At 42.3% G+C, this 22847-nt stretch overlaps 1 protein-coding gene across 1 annotated transcript in view; it reads right to left on the bottom strand.

The window, feature by feature from the left end:
* Window positions 1–231: 231 nt before the first annotated feature.
* Window positions 232–22847, bottom strand: part of cd2ap (CD2-associated protein) — a 90455-nt gene continuing 67839 nt past the window's right edge. Inside the window, exons 15-19 of the mRNA XM_078275207.1 lie at window positions 21857–21972; window positions 18773–18856; window positions 9117–9337; window positions 8462–8525; window positions 232–2721 (exon numbers count right to left, since the gene is read on the bottom strand). Coding sequence (XP_078131333.1) covers window positions 2680–2721; window positions 8462–8525; window positions 9117–9337; window positions 18773–18856; window positions 21857–21972 — 527 coding nt within the window. The 3' untranslated portion in view covers window positions 232–2679. The remainder of the gene's footprint in view (window positions 2722–8461; window positions 8526–9116; window positions 9338–18772; window positions 18857–21856; window positions 21973–22847) is intronic.

Here is a 22847-nt window from a genome sequence, read left to right as displayed (position 1 = left end):
GTTTAGCTGAAACTGACATGCGGCACAAGAACGCGGGACGCGGGACACCTGGGGGGAAAGTCCTGTGATGTTTGACCCATCCACCACCCCAACCACCCTCCCTACGCGGCATTTCGGTCTTTCAAACTACTCGCTACTGTTGTCGCTCTTCATCTTAAAGCGCCGCGGAGCTGCTGCTCTGCCCGGTGCGTTCTACACACACGCTGAAGGGTGCTTTTTGCGTCGTATCTGACGCCGAGAGCCACTGCCCAAGCGTCCGTATTTTACCATTTGGGAGTGAGAACAGGTTGGGTGTTGGTTGTTTGTGCTGATCCTCTTGCCATGCTGCAGTGATGTAGACGTGTGTCAGTACACTGGGACTCCACCCAGCTGAGTATGGTCAGACTTTTCCAGCCTGGTGTTAAGTCATTCTAGCATGTTATCCTGATGTTGGCATTGGATGACAAGTCAGAGAGTCACTAAAGTTATAAGGATACATCATCTGATAGCAATACATTTTGGGCCAATGCATCTGTTAGATATTGGTATATTTCACTGGATAAGTGAGAACTCTTGGTGGTGTCGCACACATACACATACACACACACACACACACACACACACACACACACACACAATCAGGGGACCACCAACATCCTGAGGATTCATTCCCTGGACTATAAATGTCTACCAATTTCTTTGTAACCCATACGATATCTATCCAGCTATTCCAGTCTGGACCAAAGTGGTGGACTGACCAATCAACTGACAGACGGATAGCGATTGCTATCTCTAGAGTTATTGAGCTAGGTGGCTAAAAAGACACGGGCAGACACAGATTGCACCAAGTTTCACTGGGATTGTCTTGACAAAAACTTCCACCGAGAGAATCGTTTCAAGGAATATATAATCACGTTAGAATTCTACACATAGGGGCTTTAAACTCTTTGCTCCTTGAAGAGAGTTAGGATAAGGAGAATGTGAGTTTATCTCATTATTATTGCCGCTCTCTGCTTCCAGTTAGCTTTACTTGCGTACTTGGAATGTGGGAAGAGATGGAGACTAGAAGACTCACATGTACATGAAGGACAGTTGTGCTGTGCATGTTCATGCATAACACATTACAGAGCAGCAAGACAAGGCTCCTCTCAGATCTAATGATTCACTTTGAATCAAAGAGGGATGGGAAGAAGTGGAGTCCGAGGTAGAATGGGCCGTGACAGATTACAGGGATGCTGGCCAGATGAAAAACAGGTCGCAGAGATGATCAAAGCGATTAATATAATATTAAATCAACCTTGATAATGGAAGAGTGGTTTCTCTCTTTTTTTATTTATTTATTCTTTTTTTTTTTTGCATGTGGACTCTGCATTACCTGCAGACTATAAACCCCCCCGGGATTCCACCAGGCGCGGATGTGCCGCGTTCTGGCTGCGCCGTGGTTCTGTTCCGTCGTACCGCCAATGCCTCATACCACACCGGGAGAGTCTCGGAAGCTGAGCGTTTTGCCTGCCTGACTCGCAGATTTAGTTGTTTTGGTCATTTTTCCTAGATATTCTTTCATCTGTGTTTTAGTTGTTGGAATAGTGCAGTGATGTGATATATACGATCGGGAGTCTTCACACTGTGTTTATTTTGAAAATTGACTGGATGCTCTATCTTTCCACTACCTGCCCGGCCTGTTGGAACGTCTCCGTTATAAAAAAAATAAAATAAAATAGACCTGGCGCGTGTTTTTAGCGGAGCGGAGAGCCGCTTCTGGGACGCAGCTGGTGGAATCACAAGCCTTCTCATTTAATAGTTGCGCCTGGTGGAATCTCGGTGTTACTCTGGCTAAAGTTCTAAAAACATTCACAGCGAGTGAAACAATTTGACAAAAATAGAAGAGACCAGCATAGGAGAGGCCCTCTCTATATAATAGGCATGTCAGTAGACTTAAAAAATATAGATATACAATATCATGCTGCAAAATTTCCAGACACCATCGTGGTATATATGTAAGCTCCCAATACAAACACTTAATATCATTTTGTTTTTAAACAGGCACAGTAGTGATACCCTGGATAGGAATGCTAGAAACCACATAAAAGACAGATAGAAGCAGAGCTCTCTCTGAAGTGTAGGAAAGAAAGAATCATTTGCTATGAGGATCAAAAAAAAGATGTTAACTGAAATCAAACATTTTCTTATTTTTTTTTTTTTAAAATCAACTATTTGTGCATCATAAAAAAATATGAGAAAAGAAAAGAGTTAGGAGAGGAAAACAAGCGTCCCCGGCTTTATACAAAGTCAGTAGTACTGAGAGCGGACCTCCTCCCTGAGGGGTTCAAGGAACTCTGGAGTGACAGGGAGAGAGTGGGAGGGGCAGAGATCAAAGTCCAGCGCAGTAGTTTGAAGTAAGGCCTCCGTTTTTTGTTTGTTTTTTGTGTGTGTTGGCGAAAGAAAAAACGAAAAGAAAAAAAGAGAAACATACATTTGTAACGTAATTACATCTAGCTTGAATTTTCTTTTATATGTGCAAAATGTAAATCTTACAAATATGGGGAGAGGTTCTCCCCCCCGTAGATCACTGAAAAAGGATTGTGCTCGAGGTGGGTCGCCCACCCTCTCTCCGTCCATTCAGCGATCCGTCCGTCACCGCCGGTTGGTCGACAGCCCAGCAGCCGACTGCGAGGCTTGCTGTTGGTTAGAGCGTGGGCTTCACGTCGAGTGGATGGTCCGCTTCAGTTTTTCTATCTCCATCTGCGAGGACACAATTACAAAACACACAGTATGGAGATTATAACACTGAAAAAAGTAGACCGACCCTGGTGGAATTATGGCCGGGTACCGACTTCAATACTTTTTAGGCACTGGAATGGCAATGAAGCCACGTGCTGGAGGAGAACGTGAGCTGAGCAGCAAGTGACCGTTTACATCAAAAAAAGAAACTTGACTAATGTTGCCAGACCACTATCTAAAAAATCGGCTCAAACCACACCCACACTTCCTGAAGCAGATCAGTTGAGGTTTTCAGTGTTAAACTGTTAATAAATAATACCAAAGTGTTTTTGTTTTTTTTATTTCAAATTCTGAAATTGGTTGTTGCTTTTTTTAAGTCATGACTACTAAACTTAATTCTCGAAGACTTTCAAAGAATTTCATTGCATACGGAAGAAAGAGCAGCCCGGACCCACAGGTCCACAGCTTATCGTCACCTAATTTGAACATTAAACGGCATGACTACATCTGGAGCCTAGTTACTAGCTCGTCTAGCAGGGAGTTGATGAGAAGATCATTGCGACTCATGTCTTTACGGTAAACTTGGGCAAACAGTTAGCTTAGCTTAGCATGAAGGCTGGAAACAAGGAGAAAGGTTAGCCTGGCTCTGTCTAAAGGTAAAAGAAAATCCAGATTAAACAAACTGTCAGCTTCAGAGGCCCCGTTAAGTGTATTTTATTTATTTTTTTTGAACAATGCCCGTCTAGATGCCTTCCTCCGTTTCTGTTTTTTTATGCTAAGCTAACCACCATTTCTTGGAGCTTCATATTCAACGGACAAAATGTCTTACTATTCTTTTTCCTCCACAGATTATGGACAGAAGAAGAAAGGCTCTCTCTCCAGTTCATCACATCAAGACAAAGTTCAGCCAAGTCTAAACCAAGATAAACTGTAGTTAACGTAGCACTGGGTTCAAGGATCCAAATCGCTCACTATACTGACTGATGCTAGATATTGACACGAAAGACAGTTGTATGCAGACTTAATGTACACGTCAAGCCAACGGAAGAAGATTGTCTATGGGAGGTAAAGAGAGAACACAAGAAATCAATCATTCAAATCATCTTCTTGTTCCTGGAACTTTAATTAGGGGCCGAGCAGCAAAGCTGCAGGGACCCTCTACCCGGTATTATTATTCTTCTTCCTAAGAAATCCATGTTCCCAATGCACGAAAACGCACCACACTTTGCACACCTTTGCAAGTCCAGTCCTGTGCCATACTTTTGATTTGTATGCTAATAGTCCTCATGGTGGCACTACAGCGGCCATCTAAAATCCTAAACTTCAAAAATTCCTAACAAATCAACCGTACATTCTACAACAACGCAGCTCATGTCAAACAGTAGCCTCAATAGAGCAGAAACTACGCCCTGCTTTTACCCAGTAGCACTTTTTAAGTCCATCATTCTACTTTTTGCAAAAGCTGCTAAACTTCTTAAACCTATCTCCTCCGACAATTTTGTTTTAACGGACACCAAATTTGGGGAGCGCTCTGAAGGAACGAATGCTGCTGGGAACCATCTTCGCTGCAGGACTCCCCTCCTGACCACACCTTTGTTTGTTCTTTTGTTTTTGCTGAGAACTTGTACAGTTTTTTTGTTTTCTTTGTTTTTCTCTCATACTGATGTTGATGTTCAGTTCTTGAGTTGACTTGAGACTGTCCTCCACAAATTTACCATTCAGATAATTAATATATCGAAAGTTGAGACCACATTAAAACGTTTACTGCATACAGTGGTGTGACAAATACTGCAATTTCTTAAAAACTAAATCTTTGTTTATGGAAAAACATTCACAACATGTTGAGGTCACTGTAGATTTAGTGTGCAAAATGTCTGAATTTTATCTCAAAAAAGGAATAAAAAAAGTTCAATTGTGTCCTCATGGACGCCATGGCAGCCAATGCAAAATAGAGCATCTTAATCTTTGTGAAAATTAATTACAGGCATATCTATGTTGTCTCAACGAAGTACACACATTCTCAGAATTTTCTAATGATAAAAGATTTTTTGTCAGTATATTAAAATCCTGCATATTTATGCAGTCCTGTACATTTTCTATTAAATGTTGTGAAGTGGAACTGCCATGATCTGGCCAATAGCTCACTGAGATCAGCACTTGCCTTCAGGCCCAAAGGTTGGGAGTTCAAGCCTCCCTGATTCAAGTTGGCCATCTTTTAAACTTAGTCAGCCATTGTGCTGTGCACACCTTCCCTGCATATTCTAGATGTTTATCAGCATCAACACACCCGTCTGAAATGATCAGCTCATTAGTTTGTGTCCTAGCTTAACATGCCACTGTGAACTCTGGCACTATGCTTTGCTGATTGGGGGGGACAGGTTTCTTAGAGGAGCAGTAGCTCAACAAGGTTGATACTGGTTTTCAGATTGAGAGGTTAAGAGTTTAAATCCCCAACGCACCACTCACCAACCCACTGTAATTTCCCATTTTTGGGATCAATAAATATCTATCTATCTCACTTAAACAGTAGCCCTGTTCTATGGGCATACTCAACGGATGAGCAGGAATGTCTCCGTTTGGCATTTCGTTATGTTGTTTATTTGCCTTTTTCTCCTCTTCTCCATCCACTGCCTTTTTCTTTTCCTGCTCAACATGCTCGGCCCCGACCATCGCTGCGGAGCAGCTGTAATTACTACTTAATTAGTACTTGTACTACAACCACTGATACTACAGAAATATCAAAATTTTAGCCAAGATCAAAGTTTCAAAGTCTTGAGCGATAATAACGCTCACAAAAACATTCATTATCCTTTGCTTTCCCTGGTTTGCATATATCTTTCTACAGATCTGTGGAAGTAGAAGTTGACAGTAGTTGGTAAAATAAATCTGCATTAGTGTTTCTGTGGGTGTGTGGACCGTGAACGCCTGGGGCTCTCAGCAGGGATTCACTCTTCCTGTGATGTAATTTATATTAGTGCCATGCTGAGAGGGGCTGGGCCGTGTACGCCTCGGTTCCACCAGAAGAATGTAATTGTCAGACCCCTGATGCTGGGTGACGGCAGAGGTCAAGGAAGCTGAATGTGTTCACTGCAGCGAGGGAGATTCTCGAGGGACCACTCAGGTGAGCATGACGGCAGCCATGTGACTAACAGAAGTAGCTGACCTGGCTTAAAGAAAAACAATGGCTAGAGGTTTATCTCTATTTTCTCGTAATAAAATGTAACAACAGCTGTAAACACTTTAAAATGGTTATTTTAGGTGTGAAATTATTACTGAAAATAACAGTTTTACTACAACAAAACTGTTTTCAGGTATGTTGTTTCATTGTCCAGCCAGGCAGAAGTACCACATGGGTAGATCAATACTCCAATTTATTTTTCAGTCAAGACATGCAATGTTGTTTGAACACACGCACGTGTGCCTAAGACAGAAAAAATAGTGGACGCAGCATCAGTGAAGTCGTCACCCATTGGTTTGTGGACTGCTGGGGAGGATGAAGCGCCAAAGCCATTGTTGTTTATGGTTGTAATTGTGCTGCACTAAGCTCAACGCTAAAGAGGGAAAGTTGCAGATTTTCAACCCTTCTGAAGCGAGTCATCCAGTGGAGATCTCCCGGCGGGTAAACACTGATATCCGGGTACTAAACCCTGATTTGTAGGCGACCAAAATGTTCCAATAGAGAGCCGAAGTCACACCCTTCTACTTCCGGCCAATGGGACCTAACTTTCTAAAAAAATATGAACGAGGGTCAATGGAGAGAATAATAATTATTTTTTTTTTTATCCCGTTTGAATTGAGCCATGGACCACAAATGTGATGTTCGTCAATTTAGAAGATCATTTTTCAACCGAAGAAAGTCCGAAGAAGTATAAGACTGTGAAAATACATAATTAGAAAGACTACACACTTTAATGTCGCATGGATGATGTCTCGCTGAAGCTACGATGTCTCTGTGCATCGTACCAGGGATGTAACGTTACTCAAATGAGCAGCGGGTCTTGCTTGTTCCTTTGCTCATCTGCTGAAAACACTTCACTGGATAAAACACATCAGTTTAGAGAATGTGTTGTGGAACAGAGCTAAGCTAGCTAGCTAGCGAGCAAGTCGAGCATCAAGCTAGCTGTCGTAAATAGTGTGAGATGAGAGATGTAGTTCACTGAGCGGTTTCACACAAAACTAAGTGGTCATATGACAAACCTACGGCTAACTGAGACTTTCTTCGGTTGAAAAATGATCTTTTAAATTGACAAACATCATATTTGTAAACCATGGCTCAATTCAAACGGGATCAAAAAATAATTATTATCTCTTCATTGACTCTCGTTCATTTCTTTCCGAATTAAGGTCCCATGAGGTCCACCGGAAGGGGCGTGACTTCCGCTATCTATTCACTGAGATGAAGTTAAAAACACACAGTGAGAGGGACAAAGTTTAAGATGAAAACACAGACCTAGGCCTGTCACGATAACAAATTTTGCTGGACGATAAATTGTCCAAGAAATTATTGCGATAAACGATAATATTGTCGTTCCGAGAACATTTTCATCTAATATAATGATGATGGCATAATAATGCAGGTACACCTTTTCAAAGATCAATACACTTTTATTTCTAAAGAATATTTAACACTGGAACTGGAAGACATTTTAAATATCCACAATATGTCTTTGATCTCCTTTAGCATGTCGTCTTTCACGCTGTTGTACAGTTGTGGGACTGCCGTTTGTGTTGTGCGTTCTCACAGGCAACTCACAGCCTACTGGCTGTCAAATGTTTACAGCATTCCTCGAGTGTTTGTGCGATAGACTACAGACTCTGGACTACATTTAACAATTATTTAACGCTAAATATTAAATTGAAATAGCCGAGCCTGTCTCCACCACCTCCTCCTGCAGGTTGTCAACTGTGGTTTGGAATGAAAGGGAGACAATGGGACGCCGAGTAACACAGCGGATATCGCTCATATACTTTCTTTCTTTTTTTTGACGGCGCCTTAACTGCAAAGTGCTGCGGGAAACCCTGCTCCAACTCTCAACTAGTGTTTTCTGTCTCTCTCTCTCCGCCAGGAGTCCCGCCCACACAAAGACCATGTGACTGACGAGAGGGTTCACGCCTCGTTACGCTAAGGAAGAGTGGTCCTCCAGTCTCTTTGGTAGAGGTAGAGAGAGAGAGAGAGAGAGAGAGAGAGAGAGAGACACAAGGAAAACAAACAAGCATGCAAATGGGAATTATCGCGGCTGGAAAAATGATCAAGCTCATTTTTTTTTTTATCGTGCCATTAATTGATTTATTGACTATCGCGACAGGCCTAACAACACCCAAAATCAAGTTCACGGCTTTTTTTAATGTTCACGGGGACAGGGTTAGCATTGCTAAACCTCTGTCCTGATAGGTCGGCATGTAGCCACGCCCTAAAGCGTCCCTTGATTTAACGACAATTTTAAAATAAATGGGACCATAATTTACAAAATGAACATCATGCTGTATGGACGAAGACTTGAAAGTAGCGATTGAGATCATCAACTCAATAGGAACATGTTAACTGAGGTAATTAATCAAGTGAGAAGGAGGGTCATTTTCCGATAGACTTTTATAGAAACTGACTTTTTGCAACCAGTGGAGTTGACCCCTGCTAGAAATTAGATATAATTGCATTGTGTTAAATGTGTGCTTGCTCTGGTCTGCATCAATATTTGGCCAAACAGATGAGGGTAATGAATGTAGACAGCCCAGCATGTTTTGCTGTGTGGATCAATGTTACCTGCAAAGCAACACGCTTCAGCCTTTCCTCATCCAGCTCTCCTCGTAGCTCCGATATCTCTTTCCTGGAAACACACGCACACACACATTAGCATGTTTAGTTCTGCGGCATACATGAAAGGTTCATGCTTTTGATCTAACTACCATGAGTTATTTGGAGATTTAAAAATAGGTTCAAGTCATAACACAAATGTTTTCAAAGTTCCATTAACAAAACCCAATGTCAGTGCGACTTTATGGTTAATGACCCACATTACATACGTAATTGTGGCTACACACCTTCCCCCGCCTAACATACGTACATACGTTTCTAATGAGCCAAATAGCGGGTTTTCATTCTTTAAAAACAGCCAGAAGTGCAATATGTAAAGTGACAGTCCGACCTGTGTGCACTTAACAATATGATATATAATGAATAGTATTAAGTAATCAACTTCACATATAGGGAACTGATGGTTGGAAAATTGCTATAGGCAAAGTAAATGCTGGACGGAATTTTAAACTATTAGTAATTCAGAGTGACTGGAGTGTTGTATAGATGGAAATGTATCAGAACATTTCTACAAGCATGGATCCTTGCGTGACACAATTTTCCACTTATGCTTCTCAAGCTGTCGTATCCAGACCTGGTTCTTATCCCCATTGAGGTTTCTTACATTTGCTGGGCCTTGAGCAGCTCCACAGACAGCAGCAGATCCTTCATCTGGCTCTTCAGCTCGTCCAGCTCCGAGTTCGGCTCTTCGGGCTCCAGCCGGGCCCTGCTGCCCTGCGACGCGCTGTCTGAGCTTGGGGCTGCGGCAGGGCTCGGCTTGGCCTCGGAGCTGGCCATGGCGGGCCTGTGGAGCGACGGCGACTGGGATAACGCGTTTGTGGAAGGCTGTGAAGAAAAAAATAAAATAGGGAGAAAAATGAATCGATTCACAAGGTCCTGACTCGATTTGTTTTCCAATTGATTCAATTAGGGATATTTCAGTTACAATAACAATTTACATTGAGATTTGACCCCAAAGCAGTTACATCCAGTGTTTAATGTGTGTGTGTACTAAAAAAAAAAAATGAGAATGTGAAAATTGTTAATTTCCCTTCGCGTGGTGCAGAGATGGTATATATCTAAAGCCATTCACCCGTTCTATGCCCTGGGTATCTAGTTTGCATTTGTCAAGATTCATGAGGCTGTGATTGTTCTAGACGTCACAACAGGCCTTTTTCTACAGCGACACAAGTTTTCCAAAAATGGTCGCACTACAATGAAATGGCTAGTCACGTCACACATGAAAAAAAAAATAGGCTGAATCAACAGGAGTCTCAGCTTTTAATGCTTACCCAATTTATGCAATTCAAAGACTGTTTAGGGACTCCCAGTATGCAGAGATTGTCGAATAGACCATTTTAGAACAGGCGGAAATAAGAAATGTATACTGCGTGCAAAAAGATGCATGATTGTAGACAAACACTACATGGGATTAGCACGTCTGTAAAGGGGAGACTCGTGGGTACCCATAGAACCCATCTAAATTAGGATATCTTGAGTTAAAAGGTCAAGGGTCACTTCAAAAATGGCCATGCCAGTTTTTGTTTTTTTTCTCGCCAGAAGAATGATGCTCTTCTGGTCAGCCAATATGGCTGTTATATTTCTAGAATTCTGGCCATATGTTTAAAATTGCCATATACTGGCCTACATTCAAACAATAAAATGCAAAACACACAAATGCTATGATCAAAGTTCCAACTTCCATCAAATGTATTTCAGTTTTTCTCAGTCGCTTTGGTTCATTTCTAAGATCACAAATGAAACTCTCAAAACTGCTTGTTCAGCCTTCACATGATCTAGTCACTTGTGTACCAGATAAAAGCAATACATCATTGTTTTGGTCAAATTGCAATTGCTTTTGTACCTGCATGAAATTAACCATGTACAATGGTCTGCTGTTTTTTACATGATCAATTGCTTATGTCATGTTGATCAAAATATAATATACTGGATGTCTGTTGAATTGTCTTACCCCCAAAACATCTAGGCACGAGTTCATTGAATATGTCTTTGAATGCAAAATGGTTGAACTCATCGTCATAATCGGTCCAACCTTTTCTGTGTTGACCGTCATTTTTTTCTTTGTGCTATGAAGTAGTTTTGCGTTTTTCTTTCTGAATCGCAATGACACCAATTTGCAGAAATGTGAATCCGGTCCAATCTCTTGCAGTCCTAATCTCACATGAAGAAATGTGTGACTTTGTACTGTTGAAATGTATGAATTCCATACAGAAAAAGTGCAGCCTTGTGCATTTTCAATCATCGTCATCAAAAATGTAGCCATAGTGTACATCAGAAAATACCTAAAGAGAACAATGTAATATTGACAACACCACTAAGCATTTTGACAAAACTAAGCATCTTCTTCGTGAACAATGACACAAGGACTTGACATGCTGACATGTTCATTGACATAAAGGTTTACTTTTGAGGAATGGACTAGATATTTTGAGCAAGTTACAGGCTTTTGCAGGTCATCCATTGTGTGGTGCCGTTTGTAATAATTGTTTTGAGTAATCGACTTACTGGTTTGCAAATGTTAAGAATGATTCGAGAAATGTACCAAAGTGACTCCGAAAAACTGTAATAAAAGAAGTCAGCAGAATGAAACCCTTTCAAACTTTGCAAACTGAGCATATAGGCTACTGTACAACAATAAAATAAAACAGACAGCGTTGCCATTAGGGTTGGGCAATATGTCAACATTTTCCAACTGGCACTGTCAGCCCAGCAACCAGCAATTGACGATATATTCTGCATTTAACCATTCCTAACTCCTAAGAGGTGAAAAAGGTGACAAACACCCAAAACCTCTAGGGAGGTCTAGGGGCATGCTCCCCCGGGACAAGATTTCTTTGAAATATCAACTTTAAAATGTAGCACTCTGGTGTACTCCGAGAAGCCAATTAAGGAGGACAATATTTACTTAAGCAAAACCATTTCTTATTCAGTGTTTATTCCAGTGTTTCCGCTCCTAAGTCACTTTTTTGTTTAAACGATTTTATCAGGAATTTTTTTTAACAGAATGAGCTGCAAACATGACTGAATTGTTTGCTATAAACTGTGCAAAACAACAGATGCGTACCCTTATCAAAAGTGCCACTGAAGTATTAATGTATCTTAAATAACAATTACAAAATTCCAGATTGAGGAACGGCTTGATTATTGGCTATATGGTCAAATTTAAATGAATTATTTAAAATGTAATAACAATAACGACCAGTCAAGTGCTGTTAAGGGGAGACACCCCAGCTGAATAAGGACATAAATTAAGTGATATCACCAAAAACTTCCACAGTTGATTATTGACATTAAGACAAATATATTTTGTATAATAAGGTTTCTGAAATTATGTTTAAATATGAAAATGATACCTTATCTTGCTAAATATGTGCTAATTTGCACACATTTCCAGAAGAAAAAAAAATCTGAACATTGGATTAAGCCAGATTCAAACTTCTTGAAGTCAAGAGTGGCCAGAGCTTTGTGAATCGGGTTCAGGTGATCTGATTTGACAAAGCAGGCCAGAAAGTTGGTGAAGACTTGCAGTTAATTGTCATGCAGTTTATGGACGAGTGTATGGCTGCTCTGTGAAGAAAATAACATGAAGTTGGGGTTTAATTAACATGGCTTTATTTAATTTTCCGGAGCCAGCCATTACAGGCTTTGTAGCCGTTTTTATCATCATAATCCAATTCTCGTAATTTATAAACGGACATCAACATTGCACATAGTTCTGATGCAGTGGACGCTAGTATTAACCCAGCCACATTATTCTGAGTATGAACTGTAACTGTTGTTGTGAATGCACAACAAAACAAAACATTCAAGAATGAAATCCCTCTTTCAATACCATGGATATAGAGCCACTCAGCCAGCCATGACAAAACACTTATTTATGCTCTCCAATAGTCAATGTAAAATAATCTCAAAATGAAATAGCACAAGGTGGTGTCAACATAGAACACAGCACTCTCAAGCCAGAGAGCGGAGTTCACTTTGCAGCGAAAATACATTCACCCAGGAAACACTTGTTCGTTCCTCAGGAGTGTTTAAATCCAAACCACGATCTTTTTTTCTAACCTTGAGTAGTCTCGCCTCATGACGCTCACTTTTTTTGGCACAACTCAACTAACGTTACCATGGCCCCTGTAAGGACGGTAATCTGGCGGTGCCTGTACCTGTCTCGCAGTCACCTATTGATGGAAAACAACTGCCGCTGGTAGCCGACGTCCCAGAGCTCTGTAGCGGCTAAATACAACCAGCAACTGCTGCTCGGATTTTATCATATTAAGAGACAACTTTATTTGGAAGGTTACCATTACTTTACCGACTAGTTACCTAACGTTACATTAGTTACAGCATATTACATTGTAATGCCAGAAAACAAGACTGACCTCAAAAGTAGTATTCATTGCCATAGTAGAAAATCGGTTCAAAGTTCAATTTGGAGTGAAAGGTTGAAAATTTGGAGGGAATGCGAAGACGATGGAGACGGCGTAGACATCCTGAAGCTGATTGGCCAATACTCGAAACGTCACATCAAAGATATTTTATTGCAAAGATCACGACATTAAACCTTCTCTCACTCCGGTCTGGGAAATGCTGGCTGGCTACGGCGATTCACATGGATGACATACTGTATTATGATTCAAAACAGCGAATGACAAGTTTGCAGGTATGCCATTACATTTATGACATTATTGGGTCTGGTAAGGACAGTTTGTCAGCATTTTGGGAGTTGTTCTGCAGACAGAACACTTGGTTCTGAGGATGGTGATAATGTACAAACTGAATTAGGTGTGTTTGAACACAGGATTTTCCTTGCATAATGCACTAATGACATTGAAGGTGTGCTTTTGACCACAAATTTTGAACCTGGCATATTTTGTAGGACTTATCCCAGGATTCAAATGCTGATGTTACTTTCGACATTTTTTTACAAAAAGCTTTACAATTAACAGCATTAACAACAAATCAACTGAAGTCCAGCAAATACAATTAGAGATAAAATTCAAAAAAAGAGAGTAAAAAAAGAAATAAAACGTATGAAACATTGAAACTGTAAAAAAATGACGATGATGATGATACTGTCTTTATAGTACAAAATCCTCTCTCTTTGGGCAGGGTTTTTCTTGCTGGGCCATGGTGAAGGGATACATTTTAACAGTGACTAAAACAAAACACTGGCAATAAAACTGCACCTAGAGGGAAGAAGATACTCATTTTATATTTGGCTATCTCTGGGTGTTGGAGCTTCATATTAGCTTCAACTGGACTGTGGGTTTTGTTCCCAATCTGTTATATTGAAGTTGCACTATAAAGGGATCTCTTCAAAACCAGAATGGAGAGGATGAATGCTTACAGTGACCAGTAACTCTGTCAACATATGTGACTGTTGTTTTAAAACATTTACGTTATGAATCACGCAATACACCTTTATGGAAGCATCTGCACTTATGTTTCTTTACTTGTGTATTTCCTCTAAGTTGTCATCCGTCTGTATTAACAGTATTTAATTGTAACTGTCCATATCATTATCCTAACAGAAAGCTGTCCTGGTAGGAGACCCCACGGTGAACCAGAGAAGGGCACACAGAGTCCACCTGGTGTAATTTCACCACAAGTCTGAGATGCATGATTAAGAGTGCTCCAAGCTAGGTGTGTGTGTGTTTACACAACAGGGTGGTCTGATGATCTGTACCCCCTGCTGAACAGCCAGAGGTCTAATTACTCTTGTTTGACAGTGACTAATCGAGAATAGATAGCATCTAAGGCAAGTAATGAAATGCTGAACAGGAACACACAGTGTGTGTGTGTGTGTGTGTGTGTGTGTGTGTGTGTGTGTGTGTGTGTGTGTGTGTGTGTGTGTGTCTCTGTCTGTCTGTCTGTCTTTACTTCCGTCGCAAACACACACTGCAGAGAACTCTATCACTGTCTGGAAGGTGCGAATTAACTGGCTTGTCTGTCTTTAATGTTGTTGATATATTTTCTCTGTATGTTGCTCAAACTCCAGAGTGCTCTAGGCCTGCAACCAACATTTACTTTAATAATAGATTATTGTGACTAGACTTGATTTTTCAATTAGTGGTTAGGTCTATAGAATGTGGGAAAATACTGTAGTGAAAAAAGCCATTGTAACTGTCCATATTATTCTCCTAACACCTATTGCAAGCGAAGCTGTCCTGGTTGCAGATCCCACTGTGCACCTTCACACTCATTTCTTCTTTCTAAAATGCAGAAGCTAGGAGTACAGTCGATTTTTTGTCTTCACTTTAATTTGCTCTCTTGCGTTCTCTTTTGTTTGAATGCTGCCTTGCATCCTTTCTGGTCCCTGCTGAGTTGTTAGATCAATACAGGTATGTCTTTATCATTTCTGTAATGCTGTTGAGAAAAAAAATTTTGTTACGTGACTTTACCATTCTACCCAGTTAGGTCCAGTTTTCAGGTTCAATGGCTACAACCTATATATTTATTTTATTCTGTCATTTTGATGCTTGCATCCCAAGTTTAATGCATTTCTAACAAAGAATTAATGGTGAGGATTTAAATCCACTGCTGTAGAGTAGTAAGGATTATGTGGCTTGTTATGCAATAGGAATCTAGCCATTTTGTTTTTATTATTTGTAAATTATTAATTACAATTGTACTATTATTTGATTTTACTTTTGTATTCTGTTTATTTTTTTATTTATTTATATATACTCACAAGCCCCCGGCTGAGTGCCGCTACGTTGGAGTTTATCCCGGTGGACGAGATGGTCGCCTCCCTACGCCTGCGGGTTGTGGGGGGGAAAACTCTGACTGTTGTTTGTGCATATGCACCAAACAAGAGTTCAGAGTATTCGGCCTTCTTGGAGACCTTGAGTGGAGTCCTGCATGGAGCTCCAGTCGGGGACTCCATAGTTCTGCTGGGGGACTTCAACGCGCACGTGGGTAATGATGGAGACACATGGAGAGGCGTGATTGGGAGGAACGGCCTCCCTGATCTAAACCAGAGTGGTTGTTTGTTGTTGGACTTCTGTGCTAGTCATGGATTATCTATAACGAACACCATGTTCGAACATAGGGATGCTCATAAGTGTACTTGGTACCAGAGCACCCTAGGCCAAAGGTCAATGATCGATTTTATAATCGTTTCATCTGATCTGAGGCTGTATGTTTTGGATACTCGGGTGAAGAGAGTGGAAGAGCTATCAACCGATCACCATCTGGTGGTGAGTTGGGTCAGGGGGTGGGGGAAGACTCTGGACAGACCTGGTAAGCCCAAACGGGTAGTGCGGGTAAATTGGGAACGTCTGGAGGAGGCCCCTGTCTGACAGACTTTCAACTCACACCTCCAGCGGAGCTTTTCGTGCATCCCTGTGGAGGCTGGGGGCATTGAACCCGAGTGGACAATGTTTAAAGTTTTCATTGCTGAAGCTGCGGCGAAGAGCTGTGGTCTTAGGTGCCTCAAGGGGCGGTAACCCACGAACACCGTGGTGTACACCGGTGGTCAGGGAAGCCGTCTGACTAAAGATGGAGTCTTTCCAGGATATGTTATCCCAGAGGACTCCGGAGACAGTTGCAGGGTACCGAAGGGCCCGAAGGGCTGCAGCCTCTGCCGTGAAGTCACTGATGTAGTTAAACAACTCCACAATGGCAAAGCCCCTGGGATTGATGAGATCCGTCCAGAAATGCTCAAGGCTCTGGGTGTGGAGGGGCTGTCTTGGTTGACACGCCTCTTCAACATTGCGTGGAAGTCTGGGACAGTGCCAAAGGAGTGGCAGACCGGGGTGGTGGTTCCCCTTTTCAAAAAGGGGGACCAGAGGGTGTGTGCCAATTACAGGGGTATCACACTTCTCAGCCTCTCTGGTAAAGTCTACTCCAAGGTGCTGGAAAGGAGGGTTCGGCTGATAGTCGAACCTCAGATTGAAGAGGAACAATGTGGATTTCATCCTGGTCGTGGAACAATGGACCAGATCTTCACTCTCGCAAGGATCCTGGAGGGAGCCTGGGAGTATGCCCATCTGGTCTACGTGTGTTTCGTGGAATTGGAGAAGGCGTATGACCGGGTGCCCCGGGAGATACTGTGGGTGGTGCTGCGGGAGTATGGGGTGAGGGGGTCTCTTCTCAGGACCATCCAATCTCTGTACGACCAAAGCGAGAGCTGTGTCCGGGTTCTCGGCAGTAAGTCGGACTCGTTTCAGGTGAGGGTTGGACTCCGCCAGGGCTGCGCTTTGTCACCAATCCTGTTTGTAATATTTATGGACAGGATATCAAGGTGTAGTCGGGGTGGGGAGGGGTTGCAGTTCGCTTGGCTGGGGATCTCATCGCTGCTCTTTGCAGATGATGTGGTCCTGATGGCATCATCGGCCTGTGACCTTCAACACTCACTGGATCGGTTTGCAGCCGAGTGTGAAGCGGCTGGGATCAGCACCTCTAAATCTGAGGCCATGGTTCTCTGCAGGAAACCGATGGAGTGCCTTCTCCAGGTAGGGAATGAGTCCTTACCCCAAGTGAAGGAGTTTAAATACCTTGGGGTCTTGTTCGCGAGTGAGGGGACAATGGAGCGGGAGATTGGTCGGAGAATCGGCGGGCGGTATTACATTCAATTTGCCACATTACACCCCGTAACGCCCTGCTGTGCCCTACGACATGAACTACAACGACTAACATTGTAGTCACTGTTCCATTATCTTTATTGTGACTATTACTGCCACTGTCAGACACCGCCTACCAAGAGTCTGGGTCTGCCGAGGTTTCTTCCTGAAAGGGAGTTTTTCCTCGCCACTGTTGCAATAGCTACCGATAATGCTTGCTCTTGAGGGAATTATTGTAATTGTTGGGGCTTTGTAAATTATAGAGTGTAGTCTAGTCCTACTCTATCTGTAAAGTGTCTCGAGATAACTTTTGTTATGATTTGATACTATAAATAAAACTGAATTGAATTTATCGCACCGTTGTGACGAAAAGAGAGCTGAGCCAGAAGGCAAAGCTCTCGATCTACCAGTCAGTTTTCGTTCCTAACCTCACCTATGGTCATGAAGGCTGGGTCATGACTGAAAGAACGAGATCCAGGGTACAAGCGGCCAAAATGAGGAGTGGCTGGCATCTCCCTTAGAGATAGGGTGAGAAGCTCAGTCATCCGTGAGGAGCTCGGAGTAGAGCCGCTGCTCCTTTGTGTCGAAAGGAGCCAGTTGAGGTGGATCGGGCATCTGGTAAGGATGCCCCCTGGGCGCCTCCCTAGGGAGGTGTTCCAGGCACCTCCAGCTGGGAGGAGGCCGCGGGGAAGACCCAGGACTAGGTGGAGGGATTATATCTCCAACCTGGCCTGGGAACGCCTCGGAATCCCCCAGTAGGAGCTAGTTAATGTGGCTCGGGAAAGGGAAGTTTGGGGTCCCCTGCTGGAGCTGCTCCCACCGCAACCCAACACCAGATAAGCGGACAAAGATGGATGGAGTTCAAAGGGTTAAGCACAGTGCGGTGTTTTGTGATGTTGAAAATAAGTGGTCAGTGTTTGAGCCAGGGTTTTCGGGGAGGGGATACAATAGGCCCAGAGGGTTACTGCTCTAAGCCTGTGGTTTTCCAAGTGGGGTCTGTGAGGTGTTTTCCGGGGGTGAAAAGGGGAATCATTTATTTTCACTCTAATTCCATTCATAAGTAACGCAATGACGGTGAATGAATGTATATTTTTGCTGTTGCACTATTTTCGTCATGGGTTTTTTTCAACTACTGCAATAAAACATCCTATCAGAGGGGTAACCCTGGGACAAAATCTTATCAAATAGGGGTCTGGGGTCTAGTTTGTGCCGGTGCTGTGAAAAGGTTTGGGAACCACTGCTCTAACCATAGACGGATTACGGCATGGGCAAAGTGGGCATGTGCCCAAGGCCCTGATGTTTCCAGGGGAGCCCCTAACGATCTGAATGAATTTTACTATCATTGTGCGATGCCAAGAATTCATTCACGGTATGATCAGAGCCGCCACTTGTCAACAGGCAAACCAGGCAACTGCTTGGGGCCCCCGGCAGTGAGGGGGGCAACCTTAGTGACCGCAACCCCCCAAAAAAACAATGGCACAACAACAAAAAAAAAAAAATATTAAAATGATATAAGAATTGATATTAGACATATTATATGTAACATAACTGTTGAGTACACTAAACAAATGAGGGATATGAGGGACGAGTGGGTGTGGGAAGTTATAGTGAGTTTTTCATTTGGAGGATATTATGCCATTTGCAGTGTGTGTCATCTGTAAATAGCATGGAATTGCTGAATGATGGTGCTTTCAGTTACCTTTCTGGTTTCTGTTAGTTTTGGTTTGGCAGCATCCTCTTCATCATCCTTGAAGGATTTCTCCACGTTCACTTCCTTGTTGGGCTGCAAGGGAGTTTCATGTATTGTTTGATTTACATTTCATTTGACTTTCTGTTTACAGCTTCCTGAAAAACGTAAGTAAGTCAAGTTTCTTTATATAACACTTATCACAGACAGAGTCACAAAGTGCTTCACAGGCCAACTAAATAAATACATTATAACAAATTAATAATCATAAAAAGCAAAAATAAATCACAGTAAATCATAGTAAAACACAAAAGCATAAACTACAAAAGGAATACAGTCAACAATGTGGTTAAACGAACGCCTGACTAAAAAGATGCGGCTTTAGCTGCTTTTTAAAAAGAAATGTCAGCAGAGGTAGCCACTCTTAAAACGTGAGGCAAAACGTTCCAGTCTAGGAGCAACAGTTTCAAAAGCTCTTATCACCTTTTGTTTTCAGCTTAGTACGGGGAACAGACGTGATAATATTCTACCAACTCCCCAATGTTGACAGTTGACAGTTATTCTCACACAGTCATTCAGACAAGTGCAGCCAAGTGATGCCTCGACCCAAGTGACTGAAGGCTGAGTAAGGCGGCGGTGAGACCCCTGTGGGAGGAGGGCTGCTTGTGTGTATGTGTGTCTGTCTGTGTGTCTGTGCGTGTGTGTGAATGAGAGTGCGCGTGACAGAGGGTGAGTGAGTGAAGGGGTGTGACAGGTTACAGAGAGCTGAGGGAGCTCAGAGTCAAAGGAAATCCATTGAGTGGCACGTCAATATTAAAAGAAAGTGACATATTTTATGACTCATCTGACATTTAAAAAGAACTTGAGCATAAACAACATGGATTTCTAATAACCTAGCTTTAGCTGGGAAGCCAGACAGTTTTGAAAAAGTGATTAATGTTCACAACCTGTAGTTCTAATCTAAAAAGAATAATATCTCGGCATACAATATGTTATGATGATTAAATGTATTCTAAAGTAATAGGTGTAGCCTCCTGGAAGCTGGCTGTGAAATATTAGAGATCAATATGCACAACTATTTGGTTTATTAGCTTTAAATTTGCATCGATATGAATACAACTTTGATCCAGAGATTCTTCTGAACTGTGATTACTACGCAGCTACATCATTTGTTGAACATCAAAAAGACACAATGCACTCACAGTTGTAGAGTGGTGTCTAACCCTCACCAAAATATAAAGCATAGAAGCCAGCATGCAGGACAGACACCAGCCAAAAGTGTCATTTTAGACGTTACAGAATTAACGGTGATAAGCTACAGCTGATCAATTTGAGGCAAGTGATGTGTGTCATTTTAACTGGCGAAAGCAAAGGTCATCACCAGCTCAGTTATAATTAAAGGGATACTTCACCGATTTAACATTAAGCTTTGTATCAGCAGAAACACGGTAGTATTTTCGAATGGCCGTGCTTCCCTCCCTCATGAATTGTGGGTCTCGAAAAAATCTTCCGATGACGGAAAACGACGATTTTTGCGTCATCGGAAGATTTTTTGCCCAGAGGTAATGGACTACAGCCAGAAGTAGGAGCTACTTCCTCATGTTTTCAACCTGCCCATAGGGGGTTGTCGTCTTTACTCGAAGCTTGCCGAAGAAAAACGAGTGTTAGCCATCTTGAAGCTTCGCTAAACAGGCTCCATCTTCAGCAGCAAACTTTTACAACAATTATGTGCATTCAAACGACCACACGTGTACCACCGGGATACATTGGTACAGATCGGAGAATATGCAGGACACTTTATTACAGACGGAATACTCGACACACTACGCGAGCTTCGCCTGCTACGGAGACCAGCACCGCAGCCAGCGGTGTTGCTCGATGCCGACATCCTCAGCGGTGAAACGCGGAACAAAGGCTGGAATATGACCTAGCAAGGTGGAAAGCTGACGCTAGCCCGAGCCACCTGTTCCATCAATCCTGCTTGCAAGTGTCCGCTCATTAGACAACAAACTGGACTACATCCAACTTCAACAAAACTCCCAACGCGAGTTCAGAGACTGCTGTGTTTTTGTTGTTGTGGAAACATGGCTGAACAACAGTTTACCGGACTGCTCTGTCGCCGGGTAAGACTAGTGGAGGTGGGCTGCGTTAACACGGACTGGTGCAGAAATGGGGTGCTCGTAGTATGTACTAACTGCTAACTGCTGGTGGAGTTTGTGACTGTTAAATGCTGACCATTCTACATTCCACGCAAATTTACGGCTGTGTTTATACTCTGTGTTTACAGCCCACCAAGCGCTAATGCTAGTATGCGTTAGCTGAACTTTACGGAGCCTATAATTTGTATGCACTAAATGTAGCCTGTTTCGTATATCGTTTTTATATAATGTCGTTTTTATATATTTTAAATGTGTAACACCACTTGAGCCACGGTGAAACGTTGTTTCGTGTATATGGTTGAAATGACAATAAAACACACTTGAGTTGAGCTGAATGCTGTCTCACTGTGTCTGTAAATGGTAGGCGTGGCTTGGGAGTGGAATCTAAAGCAGCGAAGCAAGTGCATTCTGGGATTTGGTGTCTTTCATCCACATGAGCCAAAAACACATTTTCTGGCTTTTCTCTGCCTAGAAGCCACCAATTTCATTTCTACTACATAAATGACCCAATTTGAAGATATATTCATCTTTCCAACGGTGAAATATCCCTTTAAGTTATGATTAAAAGCATCCTAACGTTGCTGAAATGTTTTCTACATTGCTACTTGCAAATACAAAAGAGGAAGGAAAGGGAAAAAACGGTTTGTTAAAAGATTTGTTGGTGCCTGAGCTTAATGAATCTGGGTATTTTTGTCTACCGGAGCCAGATCTAAAATAGAACCGTTATCAGAACCCCCAATCATATTTCATATACAGTATGTTGAAATCACCTGTGACATCTGAATGTGACTCTCCACCTGCAACAGCAGGTCATGTGACATGACATCTTGTCCGTCACAATGAAAATAAATCGGCAGTGAAATGCAAATTAGAAAGACACAGTAACAATGTCCCATATTTAGCTTATTCTAAACATCCCAAGCATGTGTATGCTCACCGATTGTGCTCCACCAAACTGGGCAGGCAGCCTCCTGCCAGGCATCTTTGGTCTGTTAGCAGTGGGGTGAGAGAGCTTCTCCGAGGTAGACGACAACTCATCAAAACTCATCAGATCTGTTGAGAATAGATAGGAAAGATAGATAGGAAAGATTAGGAAGACAAATTAACAGTGGAATATTTCAGCCATGACTAAGGGAACATTAAAGGGTGAGCTGCGCCGCGCCCCACACACACACACACACACACACACACACACACACAATCTTGTTATCATGTCCATAGTTTATCTTTTGCAAGTCCTTTGCAACCAGATGGTCATGTCAGGCCACATACAGTCCTTTATAATTGTAGCATCCGTTTAGTATGTGTGCAACGGTTTCATTTTCCTGTTGAGTTGGGTGTAATATGCAGTAGGGTTCGTACTTTGATGGGTACCATGTTGCCACATTGTACCTGGTTGAGAAACACTGTAATCTTGCTTCAATCATGAAGGATGCCATCTGAGATTGAGGAGTTTGTCAGGACAGAATGAGATACAGAGTGGTCGGCAAATTGGAGTAACGCGAGTTTTCCTTGCAGTGCTATCTGTTTTGGGTCTGTCTGAAGAACTGAGGCTCGTGGGTGTTTAATCTGTAGCTGGTGAGATGCAGTGTCTTTATTGAGGATCGCCAGGGTGGAAACCAGCGGGTCGGTGATTATGTTGTTGTTGAGAGCGACTACAGTTTGTAGTTTAAATTAACAGTGGAATAGTTCAGCTGTGACTAAGGGAACATTAAAGGGTGAACTGCCAATTTCATTCAATTTGAATGCAAGTTAACAGCTTGGGCACAGTTGTTTTTTTTCCTGTCGGCTAATGACATCAGCAAAGAAAATACACCGTTACACACACACACACACACACAATTATAAAGAGCGTAATCACATCTAGGGCAGACCTTTTGTGTTCTCCATGTATACAGACCATAACGCTAGTTAAGTTAACAACATGT

The sequence above is a fragment of the Sander vitreus genome, chromosome 18 (assembly GCF_031162955.1).
Source record: "Sander vitreus isolate 19-12246 chromosome 18, sanVit1, whole genome shotgun sequence".
NCBI classification, from domain to species: domain Eukaryota; kingdom Metazoa; phylum Chordata; class Actinopteri; order Perciformes; family Percidae; genus Sander; species Sander vitreus.
Note: the sequence above shows the minus strand (reverse complement) of the source record. Positions and strands in the feature narration are given on the sequence as shown.